Genomic DNA, 21,204 nt, shown 5'->3' on the forward strand with positions numbered 1-21,204 from the left:
AGCAGGTAAAGGGCCTGTCCCACTTACGTGTCCTTGGCACGCAAATTACGCGACCTCGTGGCCGCGTTGAGCAACGACGGTTCCGCGAAGGTCAGCGCGATTACATGCGTACGCACAGCCGTCTGAAGCACGTGACGTCATTTGAAGATGGACACAAAGCTGGAGTAACTCAGCGGGACCGGCAGCATCTCTGGAGAGAAGCAATGTGTCGAGACTCTTCTTCAGTCTGCAAAGAAGGGTCTCGACCCGAAACGTCACCCATTCCTTCTCTCCAGAGATGCTGCCGGTCCCGCTGAGTTACTCCAGCATTTGTGTCTATCTTCAATTTTCTTGGCCCCGCTCTGGGAGTAGAAGTGGGGGCGGATCCGGACCGCAACAGCCGTGAGCCCTAGGCCGAGTTCGGCGATCGTTTGCCTGCTTCTGCTGCTGTTGAAGGTGACACGTTGCGTCGCGCCAGGGTCTTGGGCCTGTCCCACTTTGGCCGTTAGTTCCGCGACAGGCCGTTGGCGCGCGAAGATTTCATTCACTACAAAATTTCGGAGCCCCGCGCGATGTCGCGCACAACTACATACCCCTCCGTGCTTCTAAGTGGGACCGGCCCCGCACGCCATACGATGCACGTGTGCCTCAATGCGACCACGAGGTCGCTTAATTTGCGTGCCAAGGACACGTAAGTGGGACAGGCCCTTAAGGCAGCGTCTCTGGAGATCATGGAGAGGTGACATTTCGGGTTCACGCCCTTCTTCAGACTGCAAGGAGCAAGGCGTGACGTATCACTGCCCCTTGTTATGGTTCAATACTATCAATGTTGCCCACACCTCAGCACTCTCAAAACAAGGGAGGGAGGAGTTGCTGGATATGGATTATTCACACGAAACCTTTTCAGAATCTCAGTGGCCTCGCAGGAATCCTTACCAGGAGGTCCGGGCACCCCACGATGATCCATTATGTGTGGTGCACACTGCAGTCTTTCTGCGCATTTCCTTGACTGTATCTTTTCGCTGGAGTTGTCCAGGTTTGTCAGCAGCAGCTGGGGAGAAGAAGGTTTGGTCACGGCAATAATATTAGAAACATGGAAAATAGGTACACAAAAATGCTGGAGAAACTCAGCGGTGCAGCAGCATCTATGGAGCGAAGGAAATAGGCAACGTTTCGGGACGAAAATCGAAGGTAGACAAAAATGCTGGAGAAACTCAGCGGGCCTGGCAGCATCTGTGGAAGTAAATGGGCAGATGGCATTTGGGTAGGAAGGAACTGCAAATGCTGGATAGCGTTTGGGGTTGAGACTCTTCTTTAGACGGATGGAGTAGCTGGGAGATAGTCTAGCCGGATAGAACAAAACTTGGGGGCGTTTTTGATAATCTCATCATTACATCGGGTCCAAAGTCTGTAGCCTCCCTTTGATCTGGTATTTTGTTGGTTCACATGCTTGATCAATGGTGTTTTATCATTAATGTTTTATTATTATTAATGTTTAGTGTTTTCCGAGCCATTCGTAACTGTCACTGTATGTCATGTTGTTACTTGTGGGTGGAGCACCAAGGCAAATTCCTTGTATGTGAATACTTGGCCAATAAACTTAAGGGCCTGTCCCACGAGCATGCGACTCCATGCGGCAAGCGCGACCTAACGTGGTCGCTTGAGCCGTACGGCCTCGCGGGGCCAGTCCCACTTCGACCGTCGGAGCCGTAGGGAGTTGTGCGGAGCTGGTCCCGACATCGCGCGGGCGGGGCTACGAAAAACTGACCGTGTTCAAAAATTCCCCGCAGCCACATTGAGGCCGTACGCAGCGTCTCGACGCCGTACGTCATGCGCGAACTTCCCGCGGACTTCGCTCAAACTTCACGTCACTCACTCGACCTCCGCGCGGCCCCCGCTTCCGGTTTGGCCGTGCTCGCCGCATGCAGGTGCATGCTGGTGGGACAGGCCCTTAACTTAAACTTACTTAAGTGGGAGAATGGCCAGGATGGAATTGGGGTTGAAGATAGACACAAAATGCTGGGGTAACTCAGCGGGTCAGGCAGCATCACTGGAGAGAAGGTATTTCATACCTCTAGTTTCCCTCTCTCCTGACCCAAAATATCACCCGGGGATGCTGCCTGACCCGCTGAATTACTCCAGCATTTTGTGTCTATCTTCGGTGTAAACCAGCATCTGCAGTTCCTTCCTACACATGGAATTGGACTTGTTGAGTCAAGTGGGTAAAGTGAATGTTTGGCGTCACTGGAAATGTTCTTGTTATAAAGGTGCGCTATATATAGTTCCATAAACATTTCTGAATAACTATTTTTAGCTTTGTACCGGAAATGAAGGCTAGATGGTTCGTGCATTGTTCCGTACCACTCTGTAATTATAGCCAACTTTAAACTGATAATAAGGTAGACAAAAGTGCTGGAGAAACTCAGCGGGTGCGGCAGCATCTATGGAGCGAAGGAAATAGGCAACGTTTCGTCCCGAAACCCTTTGGGTTTCGACCCGAAACGTTGCCTATTTCCTTTGGGTTTCGTCCCGAAACGTTGCCCATTTCCTTCGCTCCATAGATGCTGCTGCACCCGCTGAGTTTCTCCAGCACTTTTGTCTACCTTCGATTTTCCAGCATCTGCAGTTCCTTCTTAAACTGATAACAGAATTGAAACAGAGAAACATAGAAAATAGGTGCAGGAGTAGGCCATTCGGCCCTTCGAGCCTGCACCGCCATTCAATATCAAAGGTCAAAGGTTAAAGGTTATTTTATTGATCACATACACCTAGGTGTAGAGAAATGCTTCTTGCCAATGCAGCACATAAAGAAAGAATACAGACATAACAGCAATAAAGAAATTTAAACATAAAAACATCCCCCCACAATGGTTCCCATTATGAGAGAAGGCACAAAGTCCAGTCCCCATCCCCAGTTCACCCATAGTCGGGCCTATTGAGGCCTCCACAGTTGCCTCCACGGAGGCCCCGATGTTCCAGGCCGTTCTCGCCGGGTGATGGTGCTCCGGCGTCGGGAGAATCCTCACGGCGGCATGGGACACCTGGAACGGCCGCTTCCGTACTGGAGGCCGCGGCTTCCGAAGCCAACAAGGCCGCGCCGGTTGGAGCTCCACCACTGGCGATCACATCGAGAGATCCCAGGCTCCCGATGTTTAAGTTCAGCGCCGCCACCCGCAGCTGGCCGCTCCACAGACCCGCAGCTCCGCGATGATTTTTATCGGCGGTCCCAGCATACCGGAGCTCCAGCGCGGCGACCCGGGCAAGGCATCGCCCGCTCCGCTCCGCGATAGCGCTCCAGCGCTGTGCCGCCGCCGAAGCCGAGGTTCTGGGCGGTCCCCGACAGGAAACGCCGCTCCAGGCCCGCTGGTAGACCGCAAGGACGGGTCGACGGTGCAGCCCGGAGAAAAGCTGCCTCTCCGACCAGGTAGGGACCCTGAAAAGTAGTTTCCCCCTCCCCCCCCCCCACATAAAAAAGGCTAGAACTCCAGAACAAAAAACTCAACTAACTAAAAAAAGAGAGAAAAAACGGACAGCTGCAGGCTGGGCTGCCATACCATACAGGACGGCGCCCCCTACATTAACACGATCCTATCCTGTACCTGCCTTCTCTCCATACCCCTGATCCCTTTAGCCACAAGGGCCAACATCTACTCCCTCTTAAATATAGCCAAGGAATTGTGGCCTCAACTACTTTCTGTGGCAGAGAATTCCACAGATTCACCACTCTCTGTGTGAAAAATGATTTTCTCATCTCGGTCCTAAAAGATTTCCCCCTTATCCTTAAACTAGAGGTCATAGCCTCAGAATTAAAGGACGTTCTTTTAGGACGGAGATGAGGAGAAATGTCTTTAGTCAGAGGCTGGTAAATGTGTGGAATTATTTGCCGCAGAAGGCTGTGGAGGCCAAGTCAGTGGGTATTTTTAAGGTGGAGAACTGGGAAGGGGCAGGGATGGAGAGAGAGGGAAAGCAAGGGCTACTTGAAGTTAGAGAAGTCAATGTTCATACCACTGGGGTGAAAACTGCCCAAGCGAAATATGAGGTGCTCTTCCTCCAATTTGCGCTGGGCCTCACTCTGACAATGGAGGAGGCCCAACCCAGAAAGACATCGGGAACAATCTTCCTGCATCTAGCCTGTCCAACCCCTTAAGAATGATTTTGCAAATAAGTTACAAATCTATGAGGTCATCTGGTTGTAAATTACAATATTTTGGTGCTCTGTCAATGACACATACTAAATATAGTGAACTCATTCATAATATCCCCTCTGTTGTTGTCTAACCCATATAACTAATGTAATTGGAATTAATTGAATTCAACTCTTTAAAAGTTGGTCAGAGAGTAGCATGGAAACAAGCCCTTTGGCTCCACTTGTCCGGGCCAACCAAGATGCCTCATCTAAGCTTGTCCTATATGCCCACATTTGGCCATATCCTGCTCAACATTTTCTATCTATGTATCTGTCCAAGTGTGTTTTAAATGCTGTTATAGTACCAGCCTCAAACTATCTCCTCAGGCTGCTCGTTCCATATATCCACCATTGTCTGTGTGAAAAGGTTGCCCCTTAGGTTCCTATTCAATATTGCCCCTTTCACCCTAAACCTTTGTCCTCTGGTTTTTGATTCCCCTACTCTGTATCTGTTCCCCTCTTGATTTGTTACCCTTCTACAAGAGCACCCAGAACCAGGGGCCACAGTTTAAGAACGTTGTACATTCTGGGAGTAGAATTAGGCCAAGATTGTTAAGGGCTTGGACACGCTAGAGGCAGGAAACATGTTCCCGATGTTGGGGGAGTCCAGAACCAGGGGCCACACAGTTTAAGAATAAGGAGTAAGCCATTTAGAACGGAGACGAGGAAACACTTTTTCTCACAGAGAGTGGTGAGTCTGTGGAATTCTCTGCCTCAGAGGGTGAGGCCGGTTCTCTGGATACTTTCAAGAGAGAGCTAGATAGGGCTCTTAAAAATAGCGGAAGTCAGGGGGTATGGGGAAAAGGCAGGAACGGGGTACTGATTGGGGATGATCAGCCATGATCACATTGAATGGCGGTGCTGGCTCGAAGGGCCGAATGGCCTACTCCTGCACCTATTGTCTATTGTCTATTGTCACCCCACAGATTCCTGTTCTCCACACAATAAAATCCTAGACTCCCAACTGCTCCCTGTGGCAGAGTCCCTCAAGTCCTGGCAACATGCTCAGAAATCTATGCACACTTCCCAACTTAATAACTTCCTTCCTATCCGCAGGGTGACAAACACTGAACAGATTACTCCCAATGTGGCCTCGCCAACGTTGGAGGCTCCAAATATTTCTACGTTTTTGGTTTTCTAGTTATTCCATTTTGGGTCACCAATATCACAAAATCTCATGTAATAAGATATTAAAACACAAAATCGCAAAACTAACAAGAAACCATTCAAATTCAAGGTGAGTGCCTTGAGCATAAATGCGTTTTAAAACTCATTCAGAATCTAATAATAGGTTGCTGACTAATCCAAATGTAAAAATATCGTTCTGTATCATAATAAAAAACCATACCAAGTTATTTTTAATAATTTAGCTGCAAGGCAACTTCCCACATTGACGTCATGTACGTTCTAAACTATGTGACCCAGATTCTTGGAGAGAGAGGGAGAGGAGGGGAGAAGAGGGAAAGGGGTAGCCAGATGGAGATGTGAGAGCTAGAGAGTAGACGGAGGGAGAGGTGGGGAGTGGGTGGAGATTGGGGATTGGAGAGGGCGAGATATGCTGATTGTAGTAGGTCGTGGATAGCGGTGTGACTATGGCGTCGCGGCGGGTTCGCTGTGCTCCTTTCGTGTATAGGGGGACTTTTTCTTCTATTTTCCTTTTCGGCGGCGCTCTTACTTTCGCTTTAGGGAGGCCTTTCCGATTCCTTACTTCTTGCGAAGGGAGGGAGGGCTTCTCATCTCGGTTTTAAAGGATTTCCCCCTTATCCTTAAGCTGTGACCCCTTGTCCTGGACTTCCCCAACATCGGGAGCAATCTTCCTGCATCTAGCCTGTCCAACCCCTTAAGAATTTTGTAAGTTTCTATAAGATCCCCTCTCAATCTCCTAAATTCTAGAGAGTATAAACCAAGTCTATCCAGTCTTTCTTCATAAGACAGTCCTGACATCCCAGGAATCAGTCTGGTGAACCTTCTCTGCACTCCCTCTATGGCAATAATGTCCTTCCTCAGATTTGGAGACCAAAACTGTACGCAATACTCCAGGTGTGGTCTCACCAAGACCCTGTACAACTGCAGTAGAACCTCCCTGCTCCTATACTCAAATCCTTTTGCTATGAAAGCTAACATACCATTCGCTTTCTTCACTGCCTGCTGCACCTGCATGCCCACTTTCAATGACTGGTGCACCATGACACCCAGGTCTCGCTGCATCTCCCCTTTTCCTAGTCGGCCACCATTTAGATAATAGTCTGCTTTCCTGTTTTTGCCACCAAAATGGATAACCTCACATTTATTGATAACCTCACATGCACCGCCATTCAATATGATCATGGCTGATCATCCAAATCAATATCCCGTACCTGCCTTCTCTCCATACCCCCTGATCCCTTTAGCCACAAGGCCCACATCTAACACCCTAACTTTTGACCTAATGATTTTACGGCACCAGTTATCGATCTATCAATAGTCCAACTGTCCAATAACTCTCTGTGTGATGGAAACTTGTCACATGGACAAGGTGTCAACGTAGCAGATCCCAGCAAAGAGCTCGGAACTATAATCTTTCCCTGCAGTTTCCTTGCTGTGCTCTCAATTCAGCCCAAAATGTTGCGTGTTGAAGTCCCACTCCAAGGTCTTCAAACCCCGCTCCAGTGTAACACTGAGTGTTGCCATCTCCCAGATGAGTCACTATGCCCTGAAGTGTGGATGTGAACATTTTTCTCTGGAATTTCTAAGAAAGACCAGGAACCAGGCCAATACCTCACAGTCTGAAGTGTAGCCATATTCTTGTTGTGAGAATTGTTGCACCGCCAGTAAATAGGGTTGAAGATGTATCACCACTCAAGAGACTGCAGATGCTGGAATATCGAGGAAACAAACTGGAGTAGGAAGGGACTGCAGATGATAGAAACATAGACAATAGGTGCAGGAGTAGGTCATTCAGCCCTTCGAACCTGCACCGCCATTCAATATGATCATGGCTGATCATCCAACTCAGTATCCTATACCTGCCTTCTCTCCATACCCCCTGATCCCTTTAGCCACAAGGGCCACATCTAACTCCCTCTTAAATATAGCCAATGAACTGTGGCCTCAACTACCTTCTGTGGCAGAGAATTCCACAGATTCACCACTCTCTGTGTGAAAAATGTTTCCTCATCTCGGTCCTAAAAGATTCCCCCTTATCCTTAAACTGTGACCCCTTGTTTAAACCGAAGATAGACACAAAATGCTTGAGTAACTCAGCCGGGCAGGCAGCATCTCTGGATAGAAGGAATGGGGTGAGAGACCCTTCCATTTCTCTCATTTCTCTCTCCCCCAACTCTCAGTCTGAAGAAGGGTCTCGACCCGAAACGTCACCCATTCCTTGTATCCAGAGATGCCGCCTGTCCCGCTGAGTTACTCCAGCATTTTGTGTCTATCTGCAGGATCTCCGAGGGTTTGGCAGCATCTGTGGAAGGACATGATCAAGATCAGCCATGATCACATTGAATGGCGGTGCAGGCTCGAAGGGCCGAATGGCCTACTCCTGCACCTATTTTCTATGTTTCTATGTTTCATTAGTAGCCCGATGAAGGGTCCCAACCTGTAATGTCACCAAGAGTCATAGAGTGATACAGTGTGGAAACAGGCCCTTTGGCCCAACTTGCCCACACCAGCCAACAATGTCCCCTCTATCCTAGTCCCACCTGCTCTTGGTCCATAACCCTCCAAACCTGTCCTATGCATGTACCTGTCCGACCGTTTCTTAAACGATGGGATAGTCCCAGCCTCAACTACCTCCTCTGGCAGCTCGTTCCATTCACCCACCACCTGTCTGTGTGAAAAAGTTACCCCTCAGATTCCAATTAAATCTTTTCCCCCTTCACCTTGAACCTATGTCCTCTGGTCCTCGATTCCCCAACTCTGGGTAAGAGACTCTGTGCATCTACCCGACCTATTCCTCTCATGATTTTGTTACCCCCAGAATCTGCAGTTCCTTGTTTCTACTTGTTCAAGAAGGAACTGCAAATGCTGGAGATTTGAAGGTAGACAAAATTGCTGGAGAAACTCAAGCGGGTGCGGCAGCATCTATGGAGCGAAGGAAATAGGCAACGTTTCAGGCCGAAACCGTGAAGGAAATAGGCAACGTTTCAGGCCGAAACCCGGAAGGGTTTCGGCCCGAAACGTTGCCTATTTCCTTCGCTCCATAGATGCTGCCGCACCCGCTGAGTTTCTCCAGCACTTTTGTCTACCTTGGTTCCACTTCCTTTGTATAAAAGTTGGCAGCACCATCAAAGACAACACATGGACTACAGAGTGGGGCGTGCTTTGTCCACATGAATGGCCGTCTATAGAGATGTAGCGGAGAAAATTATCACACATTACCCTCTGCTTGAGTTGCGTTAAAGTCTGCTTCATCTGTCGAAACTCCTCACACGTCATAGAACAAGTGCCAGCACTCATCAGGTGTTCAGATTTAATTGCACTGCTGTCTGGAAGAGGGAACAACAATTACCACCTTCTTCAGAGACCTTCATGAGAGGAATAAGTCGGGTAAACGCACCTTTAGGCCAGGATCGGGGACTCGAGGACCTGAGGACACAGGTTTAGTGCGCAAGTAGGAGCCAAAGATACTACAGACCACTCCTACTAAACGCAATGGGCTGACGTGTAGTACGCAACGGAGCGGAACGTGGGCCTTTTTTTCATCCATTTTAGTAACCCGACCCGACCCGACCCGACTCGCAGTGTAATCAACGTTGCGGGGGAACAGTTTGTGTTAATAAATTAAAATTCTGAAAACGAGGAGAAGATTTTATACCAAATAACTTTTTATTTTTACGAGGATGTTTCGTAACCGGCTTCCGTCTCCGCACTAGTTATCTTTGCTCCACTACGGGATCTTTGCCAAAGTCCGAAAATTACCCACGAATCTGCCCATGACCGTACTACGTCTTTTTCATCGAGTGGACCATCTTGCTCGCTGTAGGATCTTTGGTAGGAACTACAGTTGCTGGTTTACACCAAAGATAGACACTTTTTCTCACAGAGCGTGGTGAATCTGTGGAATTCTCTGCCTCAGAGGGCGGTGGAGGCAGGTCATCTGAATGCTTTCAAGAGAGAGCTAGATAGGCCTCTTAAAGATAGCGGAGTCAGGGGATATGGGGAGAAGGCAGGAACGGGGTACTGATTGGGGATGATCAGCCATGATCACATTGAATGGCGGTGCTGGCTCGAAGGGCCAAATGGTCTACTCCTGCACCTATTGTCTATTGTCTATAGCTGTACGTCTTTGGAGTGTGGGAGGAAACAGAAGATCTCGGAGAAAACCCACGCGGTCACGGGGAGAACGTACAAGGGATCGGACCAGGGCTCGGCGTAAGGCAGCAACTCTACCGCTGCGCCAACGTGCCATGCACTAATATGTCTTATCCCGTAAGCTAGCAACCCTTTAGTTTTAAACAGTGATTCCTCATTCTAGATTCTCCCACAAGAGGAAACATTATCTCCACATCCACCTTGTCGAGACGCCCCGGGATCTTACCAGTTTCATTCAAGTTTCTCAATGTTATAAATTCCAGTAGATACAAGCCTAACCTGTCTAACCTTTCGTCAAGAGAACACACCCACACTAGGTACCTCTCGAGTAAACTTTCTCTGAACTGCTTCCAACATATTAACATCCTTCCTTAAATCAGGCAACCAATACTGTATAGTTTAGAGATACAGCAGGGAAACAGGCCCTTCGGCCCACCTAGTCCATGCTGGCCAGCCATCTCCATCCACTAACACTATCCTACATGCCAAGGATAATCTTTTACCGAAGCCAATTAACCTACGAATCTGTACGTCTGTGGAGTGTGGGAGGAAATCCACGCAGTCACGGGGAGAACATAGAAACTCCGCGCGGACAGCACCCGCAGTCAGGATCGAACCCGGGTCTCTGGCGCTGAGAGAACGCAACTCTACTCCTGCGCCATCGTGCCGCCCTCGTAGTCCAGCCATCATCTCATAATATATAACTGAAGCAAAAACATCCCTGCTTTCCAAAGGTAGACACAGAGTGCTGGAGTAACGCACCGGGTCTGGACCATTAACGTCATCTATCCTTCTCTCCAAAGATGCTGCCTGACCCACCGAGTTACTCCAGCACTTTGTGTCTATCTTTGGTGTAAACCAGCATCTGCAGTTCTTCGTCTCTACATCCTTGCTTTCCTGATGAACCTCCCTTTAGACAAATGGTAACATTTTTGTTTGCTTTCCTCATTAACTGATGTACGTGCATTCTAACCGCTTATGAAATGTGTACCAGGGCACGCAGGTCTCTCTGCGATTCATAGCTGATGCAATCTCGCTCCATTTAGATAACATGCATATTGCTGCCAAATTGGGCCAATCTCAAATTCTCCCTCACTATACTCCATTTGTCAGATCTTTGCCAACACACAATCCACTTGTACTCCATTGTCACCTCCACAAGTCACAACACAAAGTCCCAACTATCTTTTGTTTGAGGAAGAACTGCAGATGCTGGTAAAATCGAAAGTAGACACAAAATGCTGGAGAAACTCAGTGGATGAGGCAGCATCTATAGAGAGAAGGAATTGGTGATGTTTCGGGCAGTTGAGACATGGATTATCCCAATTTAAGAAACAGTTAGACAGGTACATGGATAGGGCAGGTTTGGAGGGATATGGGCCAGGTGGGACTAGTGTAGCTGGGACAAGTTGGGCCGAAGGGCCTGTTTCCACACTGTATCACTCTATGAATCTATGATTCTGAGACTGAGTCTATCGTTCTGTCATTGGCTGATATTTGAGACAGCTCTTTTGTCAGCTTGTACTTGTGGCTTTTAGAGGTCGCAAACAAATCTCAAGTAGCAAAATAAACACAAGCGCTGTCAAAGTCACAGGGACCGGCCACATCATCAAACACGCATGCGTTGGAGGTCAAAGAAAGTTGAGTTTAGTTTAGTTTAGTTTAGAGATACAGCGTGACAATAAACAGGCCCTTCGGCCCACCGAGTCCGTGCCGACCAACTAACACTATCCTACACACACTAGGGACAATTTACAAAGACACCAAAGCCAATTAGCCTACAAACCTGTACGTCTTTGTAGTGTGGAAGGAAACCGAAGATCCCAGAGTAAACCCCACGCGCAGGTCACGTGGAGAATGTACAAACTCCGTACAGACAGCGCCCGTAGACAGGATCAAACCTGGCGCTGTAAGGCAGGAACTCTACCGCTGTGCCACCGTGCAGGCCAAGGGGGCAACGTGGAGAATTGTAGGAGTCATAGCAGCGGTAGAGTTTTCAGTGTTTTCAGACCCGGGTTCGATCCCCAACTACGGGTGCTGTCTGTACGGAGTTTGCACGTTCTCCCCGTGACCCGCGTGGGTTTTCTCCGAGATCTTCGGTTTCCTCCCACACTCCAAAGACGTACAGGTTTGCAGGTTAATTGGCTTGGTGTAAATGTAAATTGTCCCTAGTGTGTGCAGGATAGTGTTAGTTGGTCGGCACGGACTCCGTGGGCCGAAGGGCCTGTTTATTGTCACGCTGTATCTCTAAACTAAACTAAACTAAACAAAGACATACAGGTTTGTAGGTTAATTGGCTTGGTGTAAATGTAAATTGTCCCTAGTGTGGGTGGGATAGTGTAAGTGTGCGGGGATCGCTGGTCGGTGGTTCGAAGGGCCTGTTTCCGCGCTGTGTCTCTAAACTAAACTAAACTGCACTAAACTAGACTAGACTTTTAAACTGGGCAAAACCTTACGAATGTTTGTTCTATAGAAGGAAAGTTCAGTCTTACCATTGAAAGCTCCGAGACAGGACTTGCCATCGAGTTGCAAGTAGAATCCTTCTCGACATTCACAGCTGTAGCTTCCTTGTGTGTTCACACACTTGTGATGACAAAGTGTGCCATTGTGCACTAAGCACTCATCAATGTCTACAGAGGACAGAACTAGACATGTGTTAGTCTTCATGGCGAAAGCTATCTGTTATTCTTAGTGAGCGAGAGAGGGCAAATGGTATCAAGGGATATGGGGGAAAAAGCCGGAACGGGGTACTGATTTTGGATGATCAGCCATAGAAACATAGAAACATGGAAAATAGGTGCAGGAGGAGGCCATTTGGCCCTTCGAGCCAGCACCGCCAATTCATTGTGATCATGGCTGATCTTGATCATGTCCTTCCACAGATGCTGCCAAACCCTCGGAGATCCTGCAGATAGACACAAAATGCTGGAGTAACTCAGCGGGACAGGCGGCATCTCTGGATACAAGGAATGGGTGACGTTTCGGGTCGAGACCCTTCTTCAGACTGAGAGTTGGGGGAGAGGGAAATGAGAGAAATGGAAGGGTCTCCCACCCATTCCTTCAAGCCAGCACCGCCATTCATTGTGATCATTGCTGATCGTCCCCAATCAATAACCCGTGCCTGCCTTCTCCCCATATCCCTTGACTCCACTAGCCCCTAGAGCTCTATCTAACTCTCTCTTAAATCCATCCAGTGACTTGGCCTCCACTGCCCTCTGTGGGCAGGGAATTCCATAAATTCACAACTCTCTGGGTGAAAAAGTTTTTTCTCACCTCAGTCTTAAATGTCCACCGCTTTATTCTAAGACTGTGGCCCCTGGTTCTGGACTCGCCCAACATTGGGAACATTTTTCCTGCATCTAGCTTGTCCAGTCCATGATGGTACACCCTGCACTAGATTGGATGAGCATCAGCACAAGTTTCCACATCAGTAAGCAGCATTTACAGTGAAAATCGGCATGTAGGGCTGCAGCAGGAGTATCTTCTTAAAAGCCCTGTCCCACTGTACGAGTTCATTCAAGAGTTCTCCCGAGTTTGCCCTGATTTGAACTCGGAGATTTACGGTAATGGCCGCTCGTGGGTACTCGGGGCTCTCGTCATGTTGAAAAAAGCTTCACGAGCTTACCGCGTTTATCAAGTACCTGCCGTTAGCGTTACGAGCCGCTAAGAGACGTCCCCGAGCTCCCACGTACCCGCGACGTACTTTCTCCGTGCTTACCACGAGTTTGATTTTTTTTATTTAACTCGGGAGAGCTCTTGGATGAACTCGTACAGTGGGACAGGGCTATTACGAGGTTATAGATCTCACCCAGGCAGTAGGGCGTACGATGATTCCTTTGTCGCTCTCGGTCAAAACGATATCCAGGGTAACAGGTGCAGACAACATGCCCAAAACTGTCGGTGCACTGCTGTTCACAGGGTGAGCCGGCACAAACATCCGTATCTGCAGATGAGGAAGACATCAGGTTAGTACTGGGAGCTCACCATGAGGTTGTCCATAACACGGTTTCATTGATCTGATTGTTTCGGCATCGTATCTGCATGGGCGGCACAGCGGTGTAGCGGAGCACTACCGCCTCACAGCGCCAGGGACCCGGGTTCGATCCTGACCACGGGTGCTGTCTGTACGGAGTTTGCACGTTCTCCCCGTGACCTGCGTGGGTTTTTCACCGAGATCTTCGGTTTCCTCCCACACTCCAAAGACGTGCAGGTGTGTAGGTTAATTGGCTTGGTATAAGTGTAAATTGTCCCTAGTGTGTGTAGGATGGCGTTAGTGTGCGGGGATTGCTGGTCGGCACGGACTCAGTGGGCCGAAGGGCCTGTTTCCACGCTGTATCTCTAAACTAAACCATACTAAACATTCAATTGCATCGCAATGAAGATTCAAGCGATCATTGATGGTGGTACAGTCACTAATGTAGAGAATCATGGCCCTGTCCCACAGTATGAGTTCATTCCAAGAGTTCTCCCGAGTTTCCCCTGATTCGAACTCGGAGATTTACGGTAATGGCCGCTCGTCGGTACTCGGGGCTCTCGTGGACATTTTTCAACATGTTGAAAAATCTTCACGAGTCTTCCCGTGCTTACCTGCCGTTAGCGAGTCTTCCCGAGTACCTGCCGTTAGCGTTACGAGCCGCTAAGAGACGTCCCCGAGCTCCGACGTACCCGCTACGTTCATTCTCTGTGCTTACCACGAGTTTGATTTTTTTTTAAACTCGGGAGAGCTCTTGGAATGAACTCGTACCGTGGGACAAGGCCATTAGCAATCCTGAGCTCAAGTTAAAGCCAAGAGTTCAAATCTCACCTTGGTAGCTGAGAGGTTTAAATTCAGTGAACGGAATATTTTTGAAAGCTTCGTGACGTACAAGCCTGCACGTCTTGCCATGTGGGTGGAAACCAGAGCACCCGGAGAAAACCCATGCGGTCACACGGAGAACATACAAACTCCATGCCGACAGCACCCGTAGTCAGGATCGATGTCACTGGCATTGTAATAGTTACTTCAGCCCACCGAGCATCAGACTGGCCATCGAACACTCGTCCACACAAGTTCTTTGTTATCCAACATTCTCATCCATTCGGGCCAAATTACAGAGTACATTTAACCTACAAACCCACGTGTCTTCGAGATGTGGGTGGAAACCGGAGCACCCAGAGGAAACCCACGCGGTCACTGGGAGAACGTGCAAACTCCACACAGGCAGCACCCGAGGTCACGATCGGGGACCACCTGCACCACTGTAGCAATCCTCTCCGGAATGCGGCAGTGCCTTTGCGCATCACCAGACTGGTTTAAACATTGGCAAACGCAAATAGTTTTGCTTTGGAGAAAGTAAGTCAGTCATCCATCCTATTATAGTGGCACCCAGGCATAGCAGCTCAGCCGAGAATGGATGGAATGTATCGTGTAGTAGCTGGTAGCAGTTTCGACCGCTCCCACTGCTTAAATATGCAGCCATCAAGGTGCGAAGCAAGTCCTCACGCAAATAAATCTGCCAGGTTGTTAAGATTTACTAAGATAAAGTTTAGAGCTGGCAATGGGACAACTGAGTGGAATTATGTTTCGTGGAAATGCAGAAGGGATCATTAGTTTTGACGGAGTTCCTAACGAGTTAATGCTGACAAATACTTGCCTTTACCTATTGCAGGCACAAACTCACGTGTTATACAGGCCTGTAATTGCGTGACAGGACTAGGAAGCCGGAGATGTTTCATATGTGAAAGTGCCTCTGGCATGGCACAAATCTGGCGTGGCTGTTGAAGAGGACATCCAGTCTCCCACGCATCATTTTTCATCCATAATCTGTCAAAGTCGGGTTATGTTTGCACAGTTTCCACTATCCTCCCCCCCTCCGCCCGCATCCTGTCCGCAACCCACCCCTTTCTTCCTTTCAGTCCATTCCAAAGCATCACCTCTCCGTATTCCCCCAACAGAGTGCTGGAGTAACTCAGCAGTTCAGGCAGCATCTCTGGAGGACAAGGACAGGCGACATTTTGGGTCATCGGCCTTCGTCAGACAGCAGGCCAGGCCTGGAACGTCACCTCTCCACACCCTCCAGAGATGCTGCCTGGCCCAGCTGAGTTACTCCAGCACTTTGAGCCTTTTTTTGTAAATGAGAATCTGCAGCTCCTTGTGCCTCCATCAAGCTTTTCAGCCATAAGTTCATAAAGCCTGACGTCTGAAGATGGGTGCCGACCAAAAAAAGTCGCCTATCCGTGTTCTCCAGAGATGCTGCCTGACCTGCTGAGTTACTCCAGCACTCTGTGTGTGATTTTTTTTAAAGCCTGATAGTCGATTATAACAGTAAAAGGAACGAGGATACATTTAATGCACAAAAATTTGAAATGCAATACCTGAAAAAGATCGTGACCTCTGGTGCTGACTGCGTGGATTTGCATGTTCCGCTTAGGACCTTGCGGGTTTCCTACAGCTGCTCTGGTTTCCCCCCCAAGTTGCAAAGACACGGTGGTTAGTAGGTTAATTGGTGGCCGTTAATTGCACCTGGACTGTAAGTAGGTGGCAGAAGAATCAGGGAGGAATTACAGAGTAGGAACAGGGCAGTTTAGTTTATTGTCACGTGTACCGAGGTACAGTGAAAAGCTTTTGTTGCGTGCTATCCAGCCGGTGGAAAGACTATATGTCATTACAATCGAGCCATTCACAGCGTACAGATAGAAACATAGAAACATAGAAAATAGGTGCAGGAGTAGGCCATTCGGCCCTTCGAGCCTGCACCGCCATTCGATATGATCATGGCTGATCATCCAACTCAGTATCCTGTACCTGCCTTCTCTCCATACCCCCTGATCCCTTTAGCCACAAGAGCCACATCTAACTCCCTCTTAAATATAGCCAATGAACTGGCCTCAACTACCTTCTGTGGCAGAGAATTCCACAGATTCACCACTCTCTGCGTAAAAAATGTTTTTCTCATCTCGGTCCTAAAAGACTTCCCCCTTATCCTTAAACTGTGACCCCTAGTTCTGGACTTCCCCAACATCGGGAATAATCTTCCTGCATCTAGCCTGTCCAACCCCTTAAGAATTTTGTAAGTTTCTATAAGATCCCCCCTCAATCTTCTAAATTCTAGCGAGTACAAGCCGAGTCTATCCAGTCTTTCTTCATATGAAAGTCCTGCCATCCCAGGAATCAGTCTGGAGATACATGATAAGGGAATAACGTTTTGTTAAATGTAAAGCCAGCAAAGTCCGAGGGGGTAGATAGTAGTTCAAGTTTAGGTGGGGGAATGGGATCGGTGAGGTTGTTCTGGGAGGGGGCCATCATAGATTAGATGGGCTGAATGGCCCTCTTCTGTGTCGTGCGGAAATATATAACACGAGAAAGTTTCTTTCTAACGATCAGCGGACAGATTGACATCTCAATTATCCACAGAGGGAGGTGCTGCATTTTTCGCAGCAGAGTTCGACTGAAGTGCCAGGTGCCATCTCACTTGAATGTGAAGGATCTGTAGTGAGGAGCAGGCAGTTTTGTTTGTTGTTCCACCCAATGTACAGCCCTCACTCAACACGATCGAAACCCAGCTATTTATGGAAGTATGCCTTGTGTGTGTGTGTCAATCATTGCCGCATTTGGATCAGTTTAGTTTAGAGATACAGCGCGGAAACAGGCCCTTCGGCCCACCGAGTCCGCACCGACCAGCGATCCCCGCACACTAACACTATCCTATACACACCAGGGGCAATTTTATATTTATACCAAGCCAATTAACCTGCAAACCTGCACCTCTTTGTAGTGTGGGAGGAAACCGAAGAACTCGGACAAGACACACACAGGACACGGGGAGAACGTACAAACTCCGTACAGACAGCGCCAGTAGTCGGGATCGAACCCGCAACCCTGGCGCTGAATAGTGCTGCAAGGCAGCAACTCTACCGCTGCACCACCGGGAACCGCACGGAAACTTTGGGTGGGGCGCAAAGTCTCCAGCCCACATTACAACTATGACTTAATTTCAAACACTATTTCATTGGCTCTGAAGTACTTGAGGCATTTGGCCGGCGAAAATATTCAACAAGTTGAAAATCCAGCGGCGGGCCAGAAAGACGCTACGACTCTTTGGGCGACTGAGGAGACGACTCACGGCCATACAGGCGACATGTCGCGGGGTGAAGCCTGTACGGTCGTGAGTAGTCGCCCAAAGAGTCGTACCTTGTTCTGGTCCCCACTGGATTTTCAACATGTTAAAAAATTTCGACGCTGTGTATCGACCTGTGCTGGTAGTCGCCGAAAAAGTCGCGTAAGTGCGACAGGCCCATAAGATATTACACATGGGTAAAATAATGTGAAACACAGAGTGCTGGAAGAACTCAGTGGGTCAGGCTAAGTCGTGTGTGTCACTCGCGGGTCGCAGTCTCATGAGCCAAGGGACCCTGGGTCGACGGAACAAAGGAGGACCTGGCGAGGAATACACTCTACGCGCCCTTTGTGTGGTTACTATTTGCTTACCTTGTGTGTGCAAGTAAAGACTTTCACTGTGAATTGTTACATGACAATAAAGTATTCCTTCAAAGTAGTCATTCATCTTCGGTTTGTTCAGATTGGTTACGTCGGTTTAAAATCTAAATCTAGAGCAGGGAGATTCACCAAGTGATGATCAAATCGCAGTCTCTTATGCCCCTGTCCCACTTAGGAAACCCGAACGGAAACCTCTGGAGACTTTGCCCAAGGTTTCTGTGCGGTTCCCGGAGGTTGCAGGTGGTTGCCGGAGGTTGCAGGTAGTGGAAGCAGGTAGGGAGACTGACAAAAACCTCCGGGAACCACACGGAAACCTTGGGTGGGGCGCAAAGTCTCCAGAGGTTTCCGTTCAGGTTTCCTAAGTGGGACAGGGGCATAAGTGTCTGAAGAAGGGTCTCGGCCCCAAACGTCACCCATTCCTTCTCTCCAGAGATGCTGCCTGTCCCGCTGAGTTACTCCAGCACTTTGTGTGTCTATCAAACTTTGCTGGCTTGACCTTGCACTAAACATTATTCCCTTATCAAGTATCTATACACTGTATGTAGCTCGATTATAATCAGGTATGGTCTTTCCGCTGACTGGTTAGCACGCAACAAAAGCTTTTCACTGTACCTCGGTACACGTGACAATAAACTAAACTGAACTGGACTGAGCCAAACAAAGTACCAAATTTGAACACACTTACAATAACAAGAAACACCCCTCGAAACATAAACTGCGGAATTGAAAGGCTTTTTTGGATGTTGTTAGTCAAAAATGACCCTTAGGCCATATAATTCTTCCAATTTTACCCAACAAATCCGGCAATTAAATCAAAATCTTTTGGATGGATCTGCAAACAATTCTCCTGAGAGGCCATTAGTTGGATTTTTGAAAAAATTATAATAGTGTGTTTAATTTCATTGTGTCGTGAATATTAGATTGGTGGGAAAGACAAAGTGGTCGGAGGTTAGTCATACCATGAAGCCATCAGCATTATATTTAACTGAAGTTGACCTTGCCATCTCTTTCTTGGAGTACCACAACACTAACATTGCTTTGCATACCATGAATATGAAATTCAGGCAAATAAACTTAACCCAGATGCATGGTTGGTGAGCAAACCGAGTTTAGAGATGTAGCGTGGAAATCCACAGGCCCTTCGGCCCATCGAGTCCAGGCTGACCAATGCTAGTTCTATCCCACACACGAGGGGAAATTTACAGAAGGCAATTAACCTAAAATCCCGCACTGGGCGGAGACAGGCGCACCCTTTTAACGTTTCGTACCATTTAAAATGGGGCTCGTCAGCCTGGGAAGGCAGTCCATCTAGGAGAGGGAAAACCCTGTTTTAAAGTCTCCACTGCCTTGTGGCCATATGCAGTCGTGGAAAAGGCTCCAGGAGTGAACCTCAAGGAAATCCGGAGTCGGAGCCCCTAAGGCAGTTCGTCGTTGTCTACAACCTCGCTCTGGCAGCTCCTGCGACGGCGCTGGTGCCAAACTGTAACGGCCCGGCTGTTCCTTTGGATCGATCAGCGACATGGGGAGGGGGGACGTGCTGCATGGGCAACAGCCTGTCCTCCATATGACATCGATCGCCCAGGCTTGCATCTGACCACGATGCATCACCTATTGTCAGTCATGACCGAGAGGGGGGCTACTACAAAACCATTTAAGAAACATTTGGACAGGTTCATGGATTAGATCCACTTCGGGGGATATGGGCCAAATGCAGGCTGATGTGTCTCGTGTGGATTGGGCATGTTGGTCGGTGGTCAACAAGTTGGGCTGAAAGACCCTGTTTTCACGCTGTATGACCCTATATCTAAAAAAGATCCATTCTATCCAGGCCTTTCACTATTCAGTAAGTTTCAATGAAGTTGCCCCCCCCTCATGCTTCTAAACTACGGTAGGCGGCGCGACTCTCGTCAGCAGAGGCCTCTGCAGTCCGTCTGCGTTTTTATTATTTTATGTCTATGTTTTTATGTAGTTTTTGTTATTTGTTGTTGGGGCATGTGTGTGGGGGGGTGGGGGTGGGGTGGGAGGGAGGGGGTAACTTTTAAATCTCTCCCTGCACGGGAGACCCGACCTTTTCTTTGTCGGGTCTCCGTTGTCGTTGGGGCTGCAACGAGGAGCGGCCTCCAACAGGAAGACCGGGAGCTCTGGTGCCGACTACTCACCTCACCGTCACGGAGCTGGCCGAGTCCAGAGCGGGTGGAGCGGTGGTGGAGCGCTGCTGCGGCCCGACCTCCGGAGTTCGGAGGCTGCAACTGCGGGTCTGGCGGACTGCGGCACCGGGAGCCCGCGGGTCCCTGGAGGGAGACCGCTTTTCAGGGCTCCCGCAACGGCGACTTCTCCCGCCCGAGTTGCGGGGTTGAAGAGCACCTGGAGCGGGGCCTTACATCATCGCCCCTGCTGGGGCACGCCGGGGCTCTAACATCAAGAACCCGGTGTGCGACCTTGCATCACCCGGCGTGGCTTTAATGGCCGCGGGACAATCGCCATCGCCCGCCGGGGGCTTTGACTTTGACTCTGACATCGGGGAGGAGAGTGCAGTGGAGAGAGAAGTTTTTTTGGCCTTCCATCACAGCAATGTGATGGATGTTTATGTAAATTATGTTGTGTCTTGGGTCTATTTGTTTGTAATGTATGGCTGCAGAAACGACATTTCGTTTGGACCTCAAGGGGTCCAAATGACAAATAAATTGTATCGTATATTACAGTCCCAGGACCGTCAAACGCTTATCATATGTTAGCCCAATCATTCCTGGGATCATTCTCGTAAACCTCCTCTGGACCCTCTCCAATGCCAGCACATCCTTCCTCTGATGTGCGACCCAAATGCGTTATGGAGATGGGACACAGATGCAGTTTGCAAATAGTACATTTACTTCTGTGAAACAAGAGCAGTGAGCAGTCCACCTAGTGGTGTACAGGGATATTGCAATGCTCCTATGGATTTAAACCTCCTGATTAACTCAAGCAGTCCATTCAGCCCCTCTAGGCTTTACTACCATTAAAATAGACCACCTCCACAGCCCAACTAGGGATGGGCACAAATGTTAAAATGGGGAACTGCAGATGCTGGTTTACAAAAGAAGACTCAGAATACTGGAGTAGCTCAATGGTGTCAGACAGCATCTCTGGAGAACGTTTTGGTTTAGTTTTTAAGAAGAGTTCTGACCCAAAGCATTGGCAACCCTGATGCATTTGGCCCATATCCATCTAAACCTGTCCCATGCACATAGACAGACACAGAATGCTGGAGTAGCTCAGCGGGACAGGC

The 21,204-nt window shown here is 48.8% G+C and overlaps 1 protein-coding gene across 1 annotated transcript in view; it reads right to left on the minus strand.

Moving 5' to 3' along the window:
• LOC116968242 (collagen and calcium-binding EGF domain-containing protein 1-like) overlaps positions 1-21,204 on the minus strand; it is a 93,826-nt gene that overhangs the window by 17,497 nt on the left and 55,125 nt on the right. Inside the window, exons 4-7 of the mRNA XM_033014924.1 lie at positions 13,272-13,406; positions 11,956-12,093; positions 8,531-8,637; positions 916-1,030 (exon numbers count right to left, since the gene is read on the minus strand). Of these exons, the coding sequence (XP_032870815.1) occupies positions 916-1,030; positions 8,531-8,637; positions 11,956-12,093; positions 13,272-13,406 (495 nt within the window). The remainder of the gene's footprint in view (positions 1-915; positions 1,031-8,530; positions 8,638-11,955; positions 12,094-13,271; positions 13,407-21,204) is intronic.

Source organism: Amblyraja radiata, chromosome X (assembly GCF_010909765.2).
Source record: "Amblyraja radiata isolate CabotCenter1 chromosome X, sAmbRad1.1.pri, whole genome shotgun sequence".
Lineage (NCBI taxonomy): Eukaryota > Metazoa > Chordata > Chondrichthyes > Rajiformes > Rajidae > Amblyraja > Amblyraja radiata.